This window comes from Ursus arctos, unplaced genomic scaffold (genome assembly GCF_023065955.2).
Source record: "Ursus arctos isolate Adak ecotype North America unplaced genomic scaffold, UrsArc2.0 scaffold_2, whole genome shotgun sequence".
Lineage (NCBI taxonomy): Eukaryota > Metazoa > Chordata > Mammalia > Carnivora > Ursidae > Ursus > Ursus arctos.
The window spans coordinates 8561138-8576055 of record NW_026622874.1 but is presented as its reverse complement, the minus strand read 5'-3'; the positions used below and the strand labels follow the sequence as shown (position 1 = coordinate 8576055).

General features: G+C 59.9%; 1 protein-coding gene across 2 annotated transcripts in view; it reads right to left on the bottom strand.

The window, feature by feature from the left end:
- Nucleotides 1–11039: 11039 nt before the first annotated feature.
- The window catches only part of SUSD4 (sushi domain containing 4), a 92059-nt gene continuing 88180 nt past the window's right edge, over nt 11040–14918 (bottom strand). For both annotated transcript variants that reach the window (XM_048225213.2, XM_057315462.1), the window contains 2 exons: nt 12954–13330; nt 11040–12190 (listed from right to left, as the gene is read on the bottom strand). In XM_048225213.2, the coding sequence (XP_048081170.1) occupies nt 12162–12190; nt 12954–13330 (406 nt within the window). In that variant the 3' untranslated portion in view covers nt 11040–12161. The remainder of the gene's footprint in view (nt 12191–12953; nt 13331–14918) is intronic.

Genomic DNA, 14918 nt, shown 5'->3' with positions numbered 1-14918 from the left:
GGTATGAGAATAGGATCTCGGGGCATGTTTGTAGAAGCTCAGGTGGGGGAAGTCCTCCTAGATGAGGAAGGAACCTCGTGAGCCATCAAAGGGAAAAAATATGTTAACTTGTAAGAATTAGACATTCTGTATGACGGGGGAAATCCAAAAGCAGTCCAAGAGCGAACAATTGATTAGGCAGGGTATTTCCGTTGGGTGGATAGAGAGGAATAGAGAGCGTCCGTGAATTCAGTGGATTTTTTGAAGATAAATCCTAGTAAGAAAACTGTGAAAAAGGTGACCCAAGAGTCCAGTAAGCACACAAAAAGAACCCAGTCTCACTCCTCACAAGGTACAGGTTAAACGAGGTTTTGGGGTGACCTGCTTGTCCCCGTTTGCCTGGAACGTCTGGGATTGGAAGCCCCTGGGTCCTCAGAGGAGGACGAAGAGCCTGGAGAGAGTCCAAAGCCCGACTGGACCGAGCGCTTACCTGGCGAGATCATGTTAGCACAACCCCGTGCTGCTGGGCTCCATCAGGCCCAGTGTTCACCCAGCATTCATGTGGCGTGTCCAGCCCCCCGGCAGACAGGAATGCAGTCTGTGCTGTGGGTGCTGGGGAGGCAGAGAGGCAAGATTTGGAGGGTGTTATGGGCTGAATGTGTGCATGCCCCTAAAATCCACGTGGTGAAGCCCTAACTTCCAGAGTGATGGTATTTGGGTGGTGTAATCAGGGTTGGAAGAGGTCGTGGGGACGGGGCCCTCGTGACGGGACCCTTACAGTGTCCTCATACGCACAGACAATAGCGCTCTCTCTGCCAGATGACGAGGCAGCAAGAAAGTGGCCGTGTGCCCCAGAAGGAGGGCTCTCCCCAGAGCCCGCCACGTGCCACACTGACCTCAGACTCCTGGCCTCCGGTGCTGTTCAAGCCCCCCGTGTGGCCCATTTTGTTAATGGCTGCCCAGGAGGGGACTTGGCTCCAAGTCCAGGGAAGCACTGACTGCTCAGAGCCCCCTTGTCAGGGAAGCAAGTTCTCGGGCCTCAGCCAGACTTTTCCACGCAGAACCGTGGGGGAGGGAGGCCAGCTGATGGTTGCGCCTGCTCCCTCCAGAAGGCACTCCTTTTAAGCTCTGCCTCACAAGTCCCGTGCAGGCCTCCCCAGCCCGCCTTCTCTGGAGACACGATGTTGGGCTGTCGGGGACCCAAGGCCCTGGGGGGCTGGAGGGTGGAGCATTGGCATTCACGGCTGGGTTTGGGGGGAAATGCACCGGCCCCTGCTGGCTTCACTTCCCGAGGCGGTGGGGCTGTGGCGGGGAAGGAGCTCCAGCAGAGGAAGCTCCCCGCCCCCTCCGCCCCAGCCCTGCACAGAGGAGCCAGCCATGTGGCCCCCAACGGGCTGCTGAAGAGCTCAGCCTCCTCCCATCTGCTCTTGAGTGAGTAAGGCCCTGGATGGCAGGCCGCGCCCCTGCTGTCGGCAAGGCCAGAGATGGTGCCTCTTATCAAAGCTCTGCTGGCAGGAGAAAGGGACGTGTCCCCGCTGGGGGCTGCAGCCAGTTGCTCCAGACAGAAACGCCAGTCTGTGGCCTTCCTGGGCTCAGCGGAGGGAAGGCCGAGCTGAGAAACTCCGTGGACGGTAGTGTCTGCTGTCCTCGGGGACAGACACCTGTGTCTCAGCTCAGGGCTGGGCTCGGGGCGATGCCAGACTTGCCAGACACCCCATTAGCAAGGGGGGGGGGTCACTGACCAGCTCCAGGCGTGTGTGATGGGTAGTCTTATGTGTCAACGTGACTGGGCCACAGGGGGCCCACATACTTAGTCGCACGTTATTCCTGGTGTTCCTGGGTGGGGCTAACACTTGACTGTCTTCCCCAGAGGGTGGGCCTCGTCCAATCCGTTGAGGCCCGAGTAGCACACAAGGCTGACCATGCCCTGAACGAGGAGGACTCCTGCCTGATGTCCTTTGCATTAAGATGAGGCTCTTACTGGTCCCACAGTAGCCGCCAACCTTCGGACTTGAACAGGGACACAGGCTCTGTGGACGCTGGACTTGCGGGTTCCATGACTGTGCTAGTCAGCTCCTTACGATAAACCTGTCTCTCTGTGCGTGCCCCACGGGCCCAGTGTCCTGACATACGTAAGTGGACCAGTCCTGCGTGTGGAGATCTGGCTGGACGCCCCCTTTCAGCTGCCTCTGTGCTCTGCATGGGGGGCCCCGGGCCAGAGGGGGGGTGGAGCGGTGAACAGCAGACCAGGCGGGGGGCTGGCGGCAAGGAGCTTGTCGTGTGTTGTGGGGGAGCCCCACATCCTCCTTACCGAGTGGGGCTCGGGGCTCGGGTCCCACCGCTTTCCTCCCTCTGCATTTCCCCTTGGCCGGGTGGACTTGGTGCTGTTTGAGGCCCTGTCACTCCGGTGGCTGAATTCTGGGTGCTATTCTAGGCTTCTGGGGACAGCTGGAGGAGGGAGCCTCAGGGACGAGGGCAGATGAACACGGGGACACGGCAGACAGAGCTGCCCCACACTGAGGCAGGGCACCATGAACACTGTAACGTCTGCACAGTTCCCCCTAAATTCAATGTGCGACATTGACTAGACATGAATCTTTTTTACAGATTTTTCTTTTGAGGTAAAGGTACTTAAAATGAAATGCTTAAGTCTAATGTATTGAGTTTTGAAAAAGGAAAACAGCTGCGTGATCTGAACCTTGTGAGGCTGGAGAGAGTTGCCCTTTGCCAGAACGTTCTCTCCCACCTGGCCTCAGCCGATGCCACCTCCCAGCCCTGGAGGCAGCCAGGGTCCTGGTTTCTGCACCCTCCTCGAGTGTAAGCGGAGTTGTAGGCTGAAGGCTCCTTCCCTTGAGCGCATCTTCGGGGTTCGCCCGTCCTGAATGAACGACCTACTGCGCATCGGTAGCGCCTTCCTCCCCACTGCGGAGGGGCACCCACTGTGCGCCGGTTGCCCGCTCCTCTTGGCAGGCACCCGGGCTGCTCCCCGGCTTGGCTCTGGGGACGACAGTGTGTTCACAGCTGTGTTTTACAAACGAGGAAAGTGGTGCAGCCGTCTACGTGACCTACTGAAGGTCACGCTGCCCATGACGGCAGGGCCTCGACCCGAACTCCACGGCCCGTTGCCGCCACAGCCCAGGAGTCCTCCGCGCCCCTGTGTCTGGCTCTCGCTGGCCCGGGACAGCTTGGTGTTGCCGTGCCGCGTGCTCTGCGTTCGCCGCTTGCCTGTGCGTCCGGGCGGGGCATCTGCGGGGTGGCTCTGAGCCCTGCTTTGCTGTGGAGCAGTGAGGTGACCTTGAGCACACACCTGACCCTGCCTCTGCCTCCACTTCGCCGTCCGTAACCGGGTGCTCCCAGATGCCTTCGCGGGTTGTTTAAATGAGCTGGTTGTCCGCGCAGCCCTGCGCCAGGCCTACGGTGAACCACGGCGGGGGCGGGTTGCTGCGACTTTGACGGATACGGGGTTTGCGTTGTCTGTGGGCCAGATCCCTGTGCGAGGGGAGGGACCCAGCTTTCCCTCCGGCTGCTGGTGAGGCCATCAGCTTCATGCAGGTGTACCTGTCAGCATCCTGCCTCGCGGTGTCACCTGGCTCTCCCGGGAAACTGCCCGCCCTCACAATGGGGTCAGCAGCCCCTGGGGCAGCTCTGGACCCCAGGCGGCAGGAGCCAGCGGGCAGTATGGCTCCTCCGTCCCAAGCTTGGGGCGGGGGTTCCCAGGCAGGTGCTCCTGGCACTGCAGAGGGTGGGCCTGCGCTCCCAGCAGGGACATCTCAAGAACAGACCATCACCTCTGCTCCGTCTCTCCTCTGCTGTGTTCTTCCCAAGCCCTGTTCCTGTTGCTTGTCTGCACTTCCCCACACCAACCACCTGCAGACAAGCCCTTGTGTCCGGCTGAGGAAGTTCTGTCCTGCACAGGCTGGCAGGGAGGGCAGACGGAGAGCCGGGGCCAGGGGGCACCTTCCATCTGGCTGCTGCAAGCCCAGGTCCCTATGAGGCTCGAGGGGCCCAGCCACTGAGTCCTGAGAGGAGGGCATTCGGTGTCAGGATGGGGCTGATTCTGGGTCTGTGCTAAGGCATCGCAGGCCCTGAGGGAAACAGATGGTTCCTTGCAGAGTGAAACCCATCGTCATCATATGATGCAGCTGTCCACCTCTGGCATACCCTCGGAAAGACAGGATGTGGGGTCTGGAAGAGCTGTCTGCACCCTGTGTTCACAGCAGCCAACGGTACAAGCAGCCCATGTCCATCGATGGATGATGGATAAACAGTGTGGCACAGACGTGACAGGAGAGCATTTGGCTTAAAAAAGAAGAAACTTCTGCCACACAGACAAACCTGGAGGGCACTACAGGGTAGTATCAGCAGAACATTTTGGAAGAGAGCACATCCCACATCTCTGCTTGGGGTCTGGACAGCCCTGGGAGCACAGGAACGTTGCCTCCCTAGTTCTGAGAAAGCAGGTGAGGAGGGGGCCAGCCTCGCCAGGACACTTCCATCCCCCCCTTGCACCCCGTCCTCCCAAGCTGGCAGCCGGGGTCTGTCAGGGGAGGACCCAAGAGGCTCCGCTGTTTGGGTCTGGGGTCCTTGGATCACAGGATGCAGCTCCCCACTCCGGGATGGGGAGACACCCCCTTCTGGAGAGGATAGATTCGTCTTGGAAATGTCTGACTTGCCCATATGAGAGCCGAGTCTGTCCCCAGACACACTCTATGGCAGTGCACACAAACGTCTGCTATTGGCAGTCATTCCCAGAAGTGCGGGATCATTCATTCATTAGTTCACTCAGAGAGCTTTCACTGTCGACCAGGTGGGAGACAAAGAGCTGGGCCCCAGGAATAGCTGTGATGGGGGCCGTCCTTCCCCACCTCACGGGGCCTCCAGTCCAGGGCCAGAGCATGTGGGACAGGGGTGGCACGAAGGTGGGAGAGGCCTGGCAGGGGAGCAGGGTTTCAGGCACAGAGGACAAGAAAGACCTTCAGGGATCCTTAAACTGAGAGCCGAAGACCCAAAAGGGAGCTCGGCAGAAGGGGCAGGGTGGCATGCTCAATGCCCTTGGGAGGGGCTTCTGGTGTGTAGGTGAGAGGGGGCCATGTTCCCATTCTGAGGGTGCGGGGGGGCCCCAGAGGATCTGAGGCAAAAAACTGGGAACCATTCCTGCCACTGGCCAGGAGGTTCCGTTAGTGGCAGCAGTCACAGTGGCTGGTCAGGCCCCTGTCCAGCCTTGCTGGCTTCCAACACGGGCTCCCTCCCTGGCCCAGCCGGCCTGGGGGGCTGAGCCTGCTGAATTGCTTCATATTCCAGGGGCCTCTGGGCTCAGAGCCACATGGAGGCCTCGGCGTCGGCAGTGTGGACGCAGGTGGAATTCCGGGGGGGTTCCGAATTGGTCTCACACCTGATTCTTTGAGCAAGCCCGCCTGGGGCAGCGTCCCACCAGCAGTGTCCCTGTGACCCGGCGTCTTCCAGCGCTTTGGGCTGAGACTGTGGGCTGATGGGGTCAGCAGCTCAGCTCACCTGTGCCAGGACCACTCCCTGACCCGCCTTCCCCCTCTCGTGTGCACACTTGCACGCACAACGCACAAAGTCTTGGAAGGTGGGCTTTGGGTGTTGTGCTCACAGGCTCCCGCCTCGAGCAGCAAATGCTGCTTTTACAGGAATCGCAGACGTGACGGAGGGAGTCCAGGGCTGGGCCCAGAGTTCTCTACTCCATCGCTCCCAGTATCACTCATTCACCACTCGGCCTTCTTTGGATATGCTATTATTTGCTGAATTTTAAAAGTTGCTTTGTTTAAAATGAAATGTGATTTAAAAAGGGGAGTGTATTTTATTGTACACATGGAAGGCTAAAAAGCAAAAACCTAAGTCTCCAAAGAAGTCAGCCCGCGGAGCGTGTAAAATCGTCTGTGTCCCTTAGCAGGTAGGTGTACCCACCTGGGGCTTTTGCCTGGCCTGGGGACACCTGGGAGGAGCCCCAGCACCGTGCTGAGCCCTGGGGCATGAGTGCCCACCACGGGCAGGATGGACCCCGCATGCCCCTTGTGCGGCAGGCTGACCTGAAGATGCGGGTGGCCTGCCGCCCGTAGGTGTCCCCGTGGGGGGCTCAAGAGGAAGGGCTCGGCCAGGGAGCAGGCGGTACTGCTCTGGGAAGGCTTCCAGGGCGTGAGGCTCCAGCTGCCTCCCAAAGGGTTCCAACGACCCCAAGATCGTGACCTGAGCTGAAACCAAGAGTCCAACGTTTCGGGGCGCCTGGGTGGCTCAGCTGGTTCAGCGTCTGCCTTTGGGTCAGGTCAGCATCCTGGGTTCCTGGGATGGGGCCCCACATTGAGCCCCACATCGGGCTCCCAGCTCAGCAGGGAGTCTGCTTCTCCCTCTCCCTCTGCCTGCTGCTACCCCTGCTCATGTTCTCTTTCTCTCAAATAAACCCTTGAAAAAGAGTCCGGTGCTTACCCACTGCACCACCCAGGCACCCCCAGAAGCTGGAAGTTCTAAAAGCAGGGCTGCGTCAGCCAGAGGGTCTTACCAGCTGCTCACCGGGCAAGTTTGGGAGCTGCAGGCAGAGGGGGAAGGACTTCTGCTCGAAGTCCTACATTTAGTGACAGAGACCCAGGAACCGGGTCTCCTGGCTTCACCAGACGAGGTTTGTCTACTAAATAGAAAAACCACGGGAAGGGCAGCAACATGTGATTGAGCGAGGGCGAGGAGCTGCACCTCAGCGTGGGGTGATGTCACTTGGTAGGGGCTCCACCTGATGGCGCGGTGACGTCACTGGGTGGGAGCTCCACGTGACTGCGCGGTGACATCGCTGGGTCGAGGGGCTCCAGGCCGGATGGAGGTGGGACAAGCATGGCAAAGGCTGGAGAGACAGCTCAGGCCATGGGAAAATGCTTGGTTTCAAGGTATTTTGGTTTAATAGGTTTTTTTGTTTTGTTTTAGCTGTTATTATGTAGACGCGTGGAATGGTTTCCCCATGCGCCCCAGGGTAGTGGGGAGCACTGCCGGGGATGATGCGCTGGGCGGTGCAGCGAGAACCCGGCGTCTCACTGTCGTCCGACCGCCTCCACGTTACCTGGGGCTGCGTCTCTACTCTGGGCGCTAGGGAGGCTGATTGAACCACGGAGCTTGGAGGGATGTGGGGGTCACCCCGGCCGCCCGCACCCCTCAGTGAGATGGCAGGCCCGCCATCGTGGGGCCCTTCTTACGAGAAATGCAAAATTGCACCTGCGGTACAAAAATGAGTGTTTACTTAGAATAAGAAATCAAATCCTGGATTTCAATAAGCTGGCCACACGGACGTCACAGAAGTAACACACTGAGGAATAACAAGAGTCTGTAAATTATGATTATTAATTATCTGCTCACAGTTGTCCCTTATACTCCTGTCTACATGCTGTGGCCGTGTGTGCTTGACTCTCTTTCTAGGACAGTGATTTTCTCTCATCATCTTCTGTAGAGAGAATACAAAGGTAATTCTTTATTTTCTGTAAGCATGCTTGACCCCAATTTGTTTTACCCTCAGTAGTTTGAAAACGTATTTCTTCTGGCTTCTCTGCTTGGTGTGGTGATGCGGCATCTGAGCCGCCGCTGCTGTGCGGGGGCGTGGGGGGGCGCCCGAGTGGGGGCTGCTGTGCGGAGGGCGTGGGGGGGCGCCCGAGTGGGGGCTGCTGTGCGGAGGGTGTGGGGGAGGGGCGCCGAGCAGGGGCTGCTGTGCGGGGGTGTGGGGGGCATCCGAGCAGGGGCTGCTGTGCGGGGGTGTGGGGGGCATCCAAGCGGGGGCTGCGCAGCTGAACCGGCGCCTGGCAGCCCCCACCCAGAGCTGCCGCCGCGTTTCGCTCTGCTTGGCTCCCCGGCGTAGCCCCAGCAGCTGCAAACGCTCCTCCACACCCCTGCGCACTGGGAGCCGTGCTCTGGCGGGTCTGCTCCCATGCCGCGGGGGCAGGTACTGCTCACACCGCGCTCGCTGCTTTGCATTTATGGTCACGATCAGACCTGCGGCTCTACCTTCTTCTTTAATGCGATCGAGAAAAAAAAACCATAATCATGTTATATGTTTGTTTTTAAAATGTTTTCATAATTGCATTTCCGTGTGACTCACTGATTTTTGTGTTGTGCGTTTAGAGACATGATTCTGAGGGAGGCTCCAGAGGCCTCCGCAGGCGGTGGGGGGGCCCAGGGCCCTGATTCAGAGCTAGAGTGACTGCGCCAAACCTCGCCGGTGTCCGTTGAGTGCGTGGCATGCCCTCACGCAGTGTCTCTGAAACCATGGTTTCTCACCTCGGCACTGTGGGCCTTTGGGGCGATTCCTTGTTGGGGGCTGTCTTGGGCATGCAGGGTGTTTGCAGCGTCCCCAGCCTCCACCCCTGGATGCCAGTAATGCCCCCCCCCCCCCCGCAGTGTGACAGCCCAGAATGTCACCAGCCAAATGTCCCCTGGGGTGCAGGACCCCCGCCAAAATCCCCCAGGCCAGATGCACCGTTGATTTGAGGATCTGTGATGCCTCCACGCGGGCTCTCAATGAGGCTTTTACACAAGCCTGTTCTCGTTAGGACACCAGATTTCAGTAAGTTCAGGATCGGGAGGGGCTGGTCTCATGGCTCAAGGTTCCCCAAGAAGCCCCATGTGGAGCGTGCAGCTCTCACCACAGTCACTGCCACGGGGGCTCCTGGGTGGGGCAGAAGCAGGGCTGCGGTTGCCCCAGAGGAGCAGCCAAGGCCAGGACGCAACACCCCAGCAGGGCAGGGGCTGCGGGAGGGCCTCACCCAGCCTCAGAGGATTCCTGCGTCTTGCAAAGGCCGAGAGAGCAAGTGGCAGGGACGCTGCCGCCCTGGAGGTTTGGTTTAGGGGCGACAGGAGACGCAGAAGAAGGGGCATTTCTGGATCCCCTTGGAGTACAGAGGACACAGAAGGCAGTAGTGGATGTTTACTCCAGGTAGGCCCTGCTCCACGGCCCATGTCATCACAGTGTTGAAGCCAGAGAAGAAATGGAGGCCGGGGCCGTTCACAGCCTCACCTTAGTGAAGGGTGTGAGGCCGAACGCTGTGGTCTTGCCTGGCGTGGATCCTGTAAGGGACTGGGCGGAGAGCCCAGCCAGGACACGCACAGCCCAGTACCCGCCAGGCCCCCAGGAGCCCGAGGCTGACATCACTGCGCCCACGTCAGGGGTCCACAGGAACCGTGGGAGGGAGCACTTGACCAGAATGGAGAGGGCAGGTGTGTGGCCAGTGGACGTGGGAACTCCGTGCTGAGTCAGGCCTCGGAGGACCAGGGACCAGCGTTGCCATGGGCTCTGGATGCATCGATGTGCCTCAAAGCAGGGCAGGTGGCTGGGCCACACGGAATTGTGCATTGCAGGTACCCAGGGACCGATTGCTAGCCCAGCGTGGAGACGGTACGCTGCCTGCATGGACGCCACACACTCTGCATTAAGTTTTATGATTTCGGGACCCGCCCTCCCTGACAATCGACTGCTCTCCTGGGCCCTGTTCTGCCTGCTAGACCGGGCGTCTTTACTGTGGGCTTGTGCCTTTATCACCTTGGAAATGGATGGGCATTAATTTTTATCTCTTCAGTCCAAGACAGACTGTAAAAGTAGCGAGCGGGTTAGTGTTAATCTACAGGGCTGCCTGTGGAGGTGATCTGGCTCCTTCGGAGTCCCCAGGGAAATTCCCGAGGATGTCCTGCCTTCCCTGAGCAGACGCTTCCGGAGCATTCAGAGGATCAGACACTCCCCCCTGCACGGAAGGCTCAGTTACGGAAGTCAGGGAGGGGTCCTGGGGGTAGGGTCCAGGGGAATAGGCGTCCCACCTTCCTGCCCATCCGCTGGGGGTAGCCCCCAGCACAGGACACCTGCAAGCAAGCTCAGGGGCCGCAGGGACCCAGGCAGGTGAAAGGTGCCTGGAAATGACCCGTGACGGCCTCACCCACGCTTGGCGACAAGGGGAGAACAGCCACGGTTCACCAATGCCTGCTGGGTGCTGGGTGCGTGCCCGGCGTTCACTGTCCTCGCCACAGGCCGGCAGGGAAGGCCGAGGGGAGCCCGGCTCTCACTTCTGCATCGGAGACAGCGGACGCCTCGGGCAGACTTCACAGGGCAGCCCGGGTCCTAGGCTGTGGGCTCTGGCCGCAGGCACCTCCCCACCCGGGGCAGAAGCATGGAGCTGGGGATGGCACTCTCCCCGGCCCCAGGACACGGGCCTGACTGCCGATGGGTCCCCGACATCAGAGTCAGAGGGCCTTGCAGAACTTTCACATGAAGCCAGGACCAGGACATGTGGGGATGTCACGAGTGTTCTCTCCTGCCACACCTCACGAGGATGGAAAGTCATGGCAAGCAGCGTTTGTGGGCGAGACTGCGGCCAGAAGGTAAAGGGACTGAGGGGTCCAGGTGATGCCCTTAGACTCTGAGGCCCAGAAGCAGGCACTTCCTTCCACAGGGCCGCTATGCTTCCAACACTGTTGCCACGGACACCTGGATGTGTGTGGCACCTCGCTGCCTGTCTCCAGGTGCACGGGATGGAGCGGCATCTCTGTGCTCGGCTCATGGGGAAGGGGGGGCTGCTCTCTAGTTGGGGAGGAGAACAGTTCCCGGAAGGAGGCGAGGCCAGACGCCCCTTCCCACCTGCCCACTTCCAGAAAGTGAGAGGCCTGCCTGCTGCTCTCTAAGCCATGCTGTCCACTCAGGGACCCGGGAGGGAGGACAGGCGCAGGCGTGGGCAAGGCCTGGCTCCTGGGGCGGCTGCCTGGAGGAGGCCGCCCACTGTGGACCCTGGACCCCCCCCCCCCCCAGCCGCCCACGCCCTGACTCCTGGCAGGCCAGGTGCCATTTAAGCACAAACACTTATGAAAACCGGCTCCTTCCATGCGGCTTGTGATGCGGTGTCCTGCCTGAGTTCTCAGGACTGAACACTGCTCCTCACGCCCGGGGCCCTTGCTGCCGCGGAGCCGCTGCCCAGGCCAGCTTGGTGGGCACCTCGCAGCTGCCGCCTTCAGGCCCCATTCACGGCGGTCACTGCCCCTCGTCTACCTGCCCGACTCCACAGTTAAAGCCACGCTTCAAACTGTCGTTTTGGTTTTAATTTTTAATCAGTCTGTGTCAGGATAAAACAAACAGGATTTGACCAAGCCTCTCGCGCTCTATCAATTTTATGGATCAGAGTTTTGTTTATATTTGCCTAAAGCCCAGAGGAGGAAAGAAATCCACAGATCAACATGTGTTTGAGGAGACACTTCAGGACTTGGGAAACATTTTTGTCAATCATTTTCTTAGGAACAGCACCCGGGGGGCCCTCACGGTAGGAGCGGCTGGAGGGGAGAGCCGGAGAGCCGTCTGGGCCTGGAGGCCGGCCTGTGCGCTCAGCGGACAAAACAAAGAAGAAAATCCAGCCTCATACTTTATTTGGAGGAGAGTGTTTACAGAAACGATTTCTGTTTTGCAAAATAAACGTATGGCTGCATTCTGGGAGTGGGGGCAACATCGTTACAGGTGATGGGGGACTCGCGAGACACATGGTCAAGGGACACCTTAAAATGCCAAACAGAACGTTACCTTGTGACTCTGTCCACCAGGAGATGCGCCCGAGCACATTCGACCATCCGCAAAGTCACGAGACTTACCTGGAGCACAATCCGTGCGCCAGCCCGTGACACAGAAAACCACTGTGTTTCTCCAAAGGATGGCTCAGAGCTTATCAACTGCACTTGTGAACCAACTTCCAGGGAGCAGAGTCTGCCCGTGTCCTTCCTTTCCTCTCTCCCGCATTGAGTACCGTGTCTGGATCAAGGAGACGGCCCCCACGCACCCGGGAGCCTTCCACACGGCGGCCACGTTGTGTGGAGCAGACCGCAGGGCGAATCGGTGGGGGGCATGCTTGCAGAGGCAGCAGGCAGTGCCCGCAGCACAAGTCACGGGACACGGGGTTCAGCAGGACACGTGTGGAGCCGCCCCACTCTGCGGCAAGGATGCGCTGGACCCCTTCACAAGGAGCGCCCAGGCCCCCTCGTCCCTGTTCCCTGCACGTGTGGTGCAAACCGCTGCCAGCCGCAGAGTCGAGCCCAAGATGCAGGATGCGAGTCACGGTCCCTGTGTAGGTAAGCTAGAAACCCCCCACGCTCTGTCCCTCTGGGGCCTCACGCCGAGGGGCGCGGTTCCCAGCCCCGCAGGGGCCGGAGAATCTTCGTGGCTTTGCTGGTCATGGGTCTTCTTCCATTAAAGGGATCTCTGTGAAAGGAGAGATAGTTACTAACTTAGCCGCAAGCATCAGGGATTAAAAGCTTTATTAAAATATCTATAATTCCTGGTGTCAGAAGAAAATGTTAAGTTCCACATACCAGTTAATAATCACATAAACCATGTCTCCATATGACATCTCTTTGCTGGAAAATTTTGCACCAAGTTCATGAAAAATAAAACGTTAAGACTTTAACCACGTGTCCTCGGGCTCAAGCCAGACAAAGGGCAGGATTCAGGGACACGGAGGCAGCGGGCATGCAGGAAGGAGGCCGGGCTCTGGGCGACTGTGGCCACCGCTGAGACTGGCGCTCCCACGTGCATGGGGTGCTGTGAGCCTCTCTGGGGAAGCACCCTGGTCTCTCCTTTGACCTGTGAGCTGCAAGCGTCCAGGCCCACGTGCCTGTGATTTCACGCCTGCTGAGAGTGCCCCACGTGCACACAGCTTCTCCAGGGCCGCCTGACCGCGTGCGTCTGTCTCCTCGTGTGCACGGTGACCCTGTCTCTCAGTGCCTCCAAAGTCCCCTCTAAAGCAGGGACGGGGAAGGAAGCATCCTGGTGCCCATGGAGGCTACGAAACCAAGCACGGGCCTGCGCAGCCCTCCCGCTGTGGACGGCGTGGTGCCTCCTGAAATCTCAGCTGCGGGCTCATCACAGGGACGTGACAGCCTTGCCCAAGGCCTCACACGCAAGGAGAGCCACAAGAGTTCAGGCCACAGAACAGTCAGGTGCCAGGCACGGGGCAAACACTCACCATCTGCGATGTCGATGCCCGGGCTGGTGGACGCCACCTCTCCCGCCGTGCCGGCCCCTGTGTCAGTGCTGTCGGAGCGTGAGCCCCCCAGGCACAAGGAAGGTGAATACAGGCTCTGGAGCAGCTCGGAAGAGCCTGAGCCACCGTCACAGCGCTCTGGCCCCCCTGAGGCCATGTCCGTGTCCCCTGAGCCGGGGTATGCTGGGGGGCTCTGGTCATCCACAGGCAAGGGGCAGCCCTGGCCCACGGAGGCCAGGTACCCGGGGCCTGACACCCTCACGCCGCCGCTCACAGCCTCATCGTAGGATGGAAGCATGACAGGCACGCCGTCCACCACCACGAAGTCCGGGTCGCTGCTGGAACTCCGAGGTGGCCCCCTGTGCGAAGGAAAGCAGTGCCTACCGGTCAGACTGCACGTCCCCCCGGACTGAGGCCACCAGTGACCCCGTGCAGCCCTCCGCTGAAGAGCCCGCATGGAGCTTCTGCGGGAGGACCAGGCTCCTTCCCGGGCCTCCTCTGGCTGCCAGCGCTGAGCACCACGGCCATGCTCTGCCCTCGGCATGCTCCTCTGTCTTGGACCCCGTGCCCCCCTCAGGCTTCCTCCTTCCCATCTCTGGCCCCCGTCCACTGGGCCCCCGCAGGACCCCTCGCAGAGCCTGCCAACATGCCGGAAGCTTCCATCCTGCTGTCTCTGTCCTCACCAGTACGGCTTAGTGATCAGGGCCCATGTTCCGTTGTGAGTAATTACAGCGTCTGAAGGCGGTCCAGGGGTCACAGAGAGGGGCTCACCCACATATCGTGACTTCTGGCGCATCAGGGCACTTGGAAACAGCCCGAGCAGCCATTTCTGCACTTACACTTAGGAGGCGGGCTTTAGGGCACCTGCAAAACAAGGGATCTTTAAAGCGATCCCCAGACTCTTCCATGTGAGTTTTTAGCACTCGAGCACTTGTGTTGATTATTCTCTAGTTGTTCTGGGAAACTGCGCTCAGCTGTCCAGATAGAAGACCGTATTCTTCCAGGCAAGCCCAGGGTGGACTCTTGCTCAGGCCACATTGGTGTGGACGCTGGAGAGCCACTCAGCGCATGTGCGGGCTGAGCACCACGGCAGGGCCACGGACAGGGTGCTCCCCGGGAGGGAGAGGGCTGGCTTGTCCAGGGCACGCAGATGAGAACCAGCAGCCTCTTGAAGGTTCACAGGGAGCTCGCCCTTCGTCCCTGCCCTGCCTCCTGGGGGCATGGGCCTTGTTCCTTCCTCCTGCCTCTCTGGAATTGCTCCCCAAACATCTGCAGACTTGGGCCTGGTGCTGCCCTTCCCCCAACGCCGTGTCCATACATGGCATTTCCTTGGGCTTTGGAGCCCCTGCTGCCAGCACGCCGCGTTGAGGGTCTGGAAGCGCGAGGTCCCCAAGAGGAGGCCAGCATGGGCACGGGAGCCCGAAGACGCTTGGGGCTCCATGGAGTGAGGTGGCTGGAGGCGGCTGGTGTCGGGGAGGCCTGGCCAGGGCCCTGTCCTCCACCTCCAGATGGTCACACACTCATCGCTGGTTCTCCCAGCACGCCTCTTCCCGGGAACGTGGCCGGCCAGCAGCCGCCACGGGGGCTCTGTTGGGGCAGAGGAGCTGGTGTACCTGCTTCTGGACGAGCTTCTCTTCCGTGGTGACCGCAGGGAGGACGGAGGCATCAGCCCTGAGCCTCTCTGTGCACCGGTGAGGGGAAGACGAGTGGGTCCTGCCCCCCTCCCCCATGCCTCATCTAGAACCCTGTCTCCTCCCAGAGACTTCCAGGCAAACTGTGCTTGAACCCCTGCTGCGTCACATGCCTTCGCCGTATCTCCTAATTCCGTGAATTTCTTATCCTCCCTGTGGGCCACGTGCACATGGGGGTGGTGGGAATGGAGCCCTAGGGGGCCCTGCGCATAGCGGCAGCCCCGACTCTGTGTAGCACTTCTCCACACCCCACAGC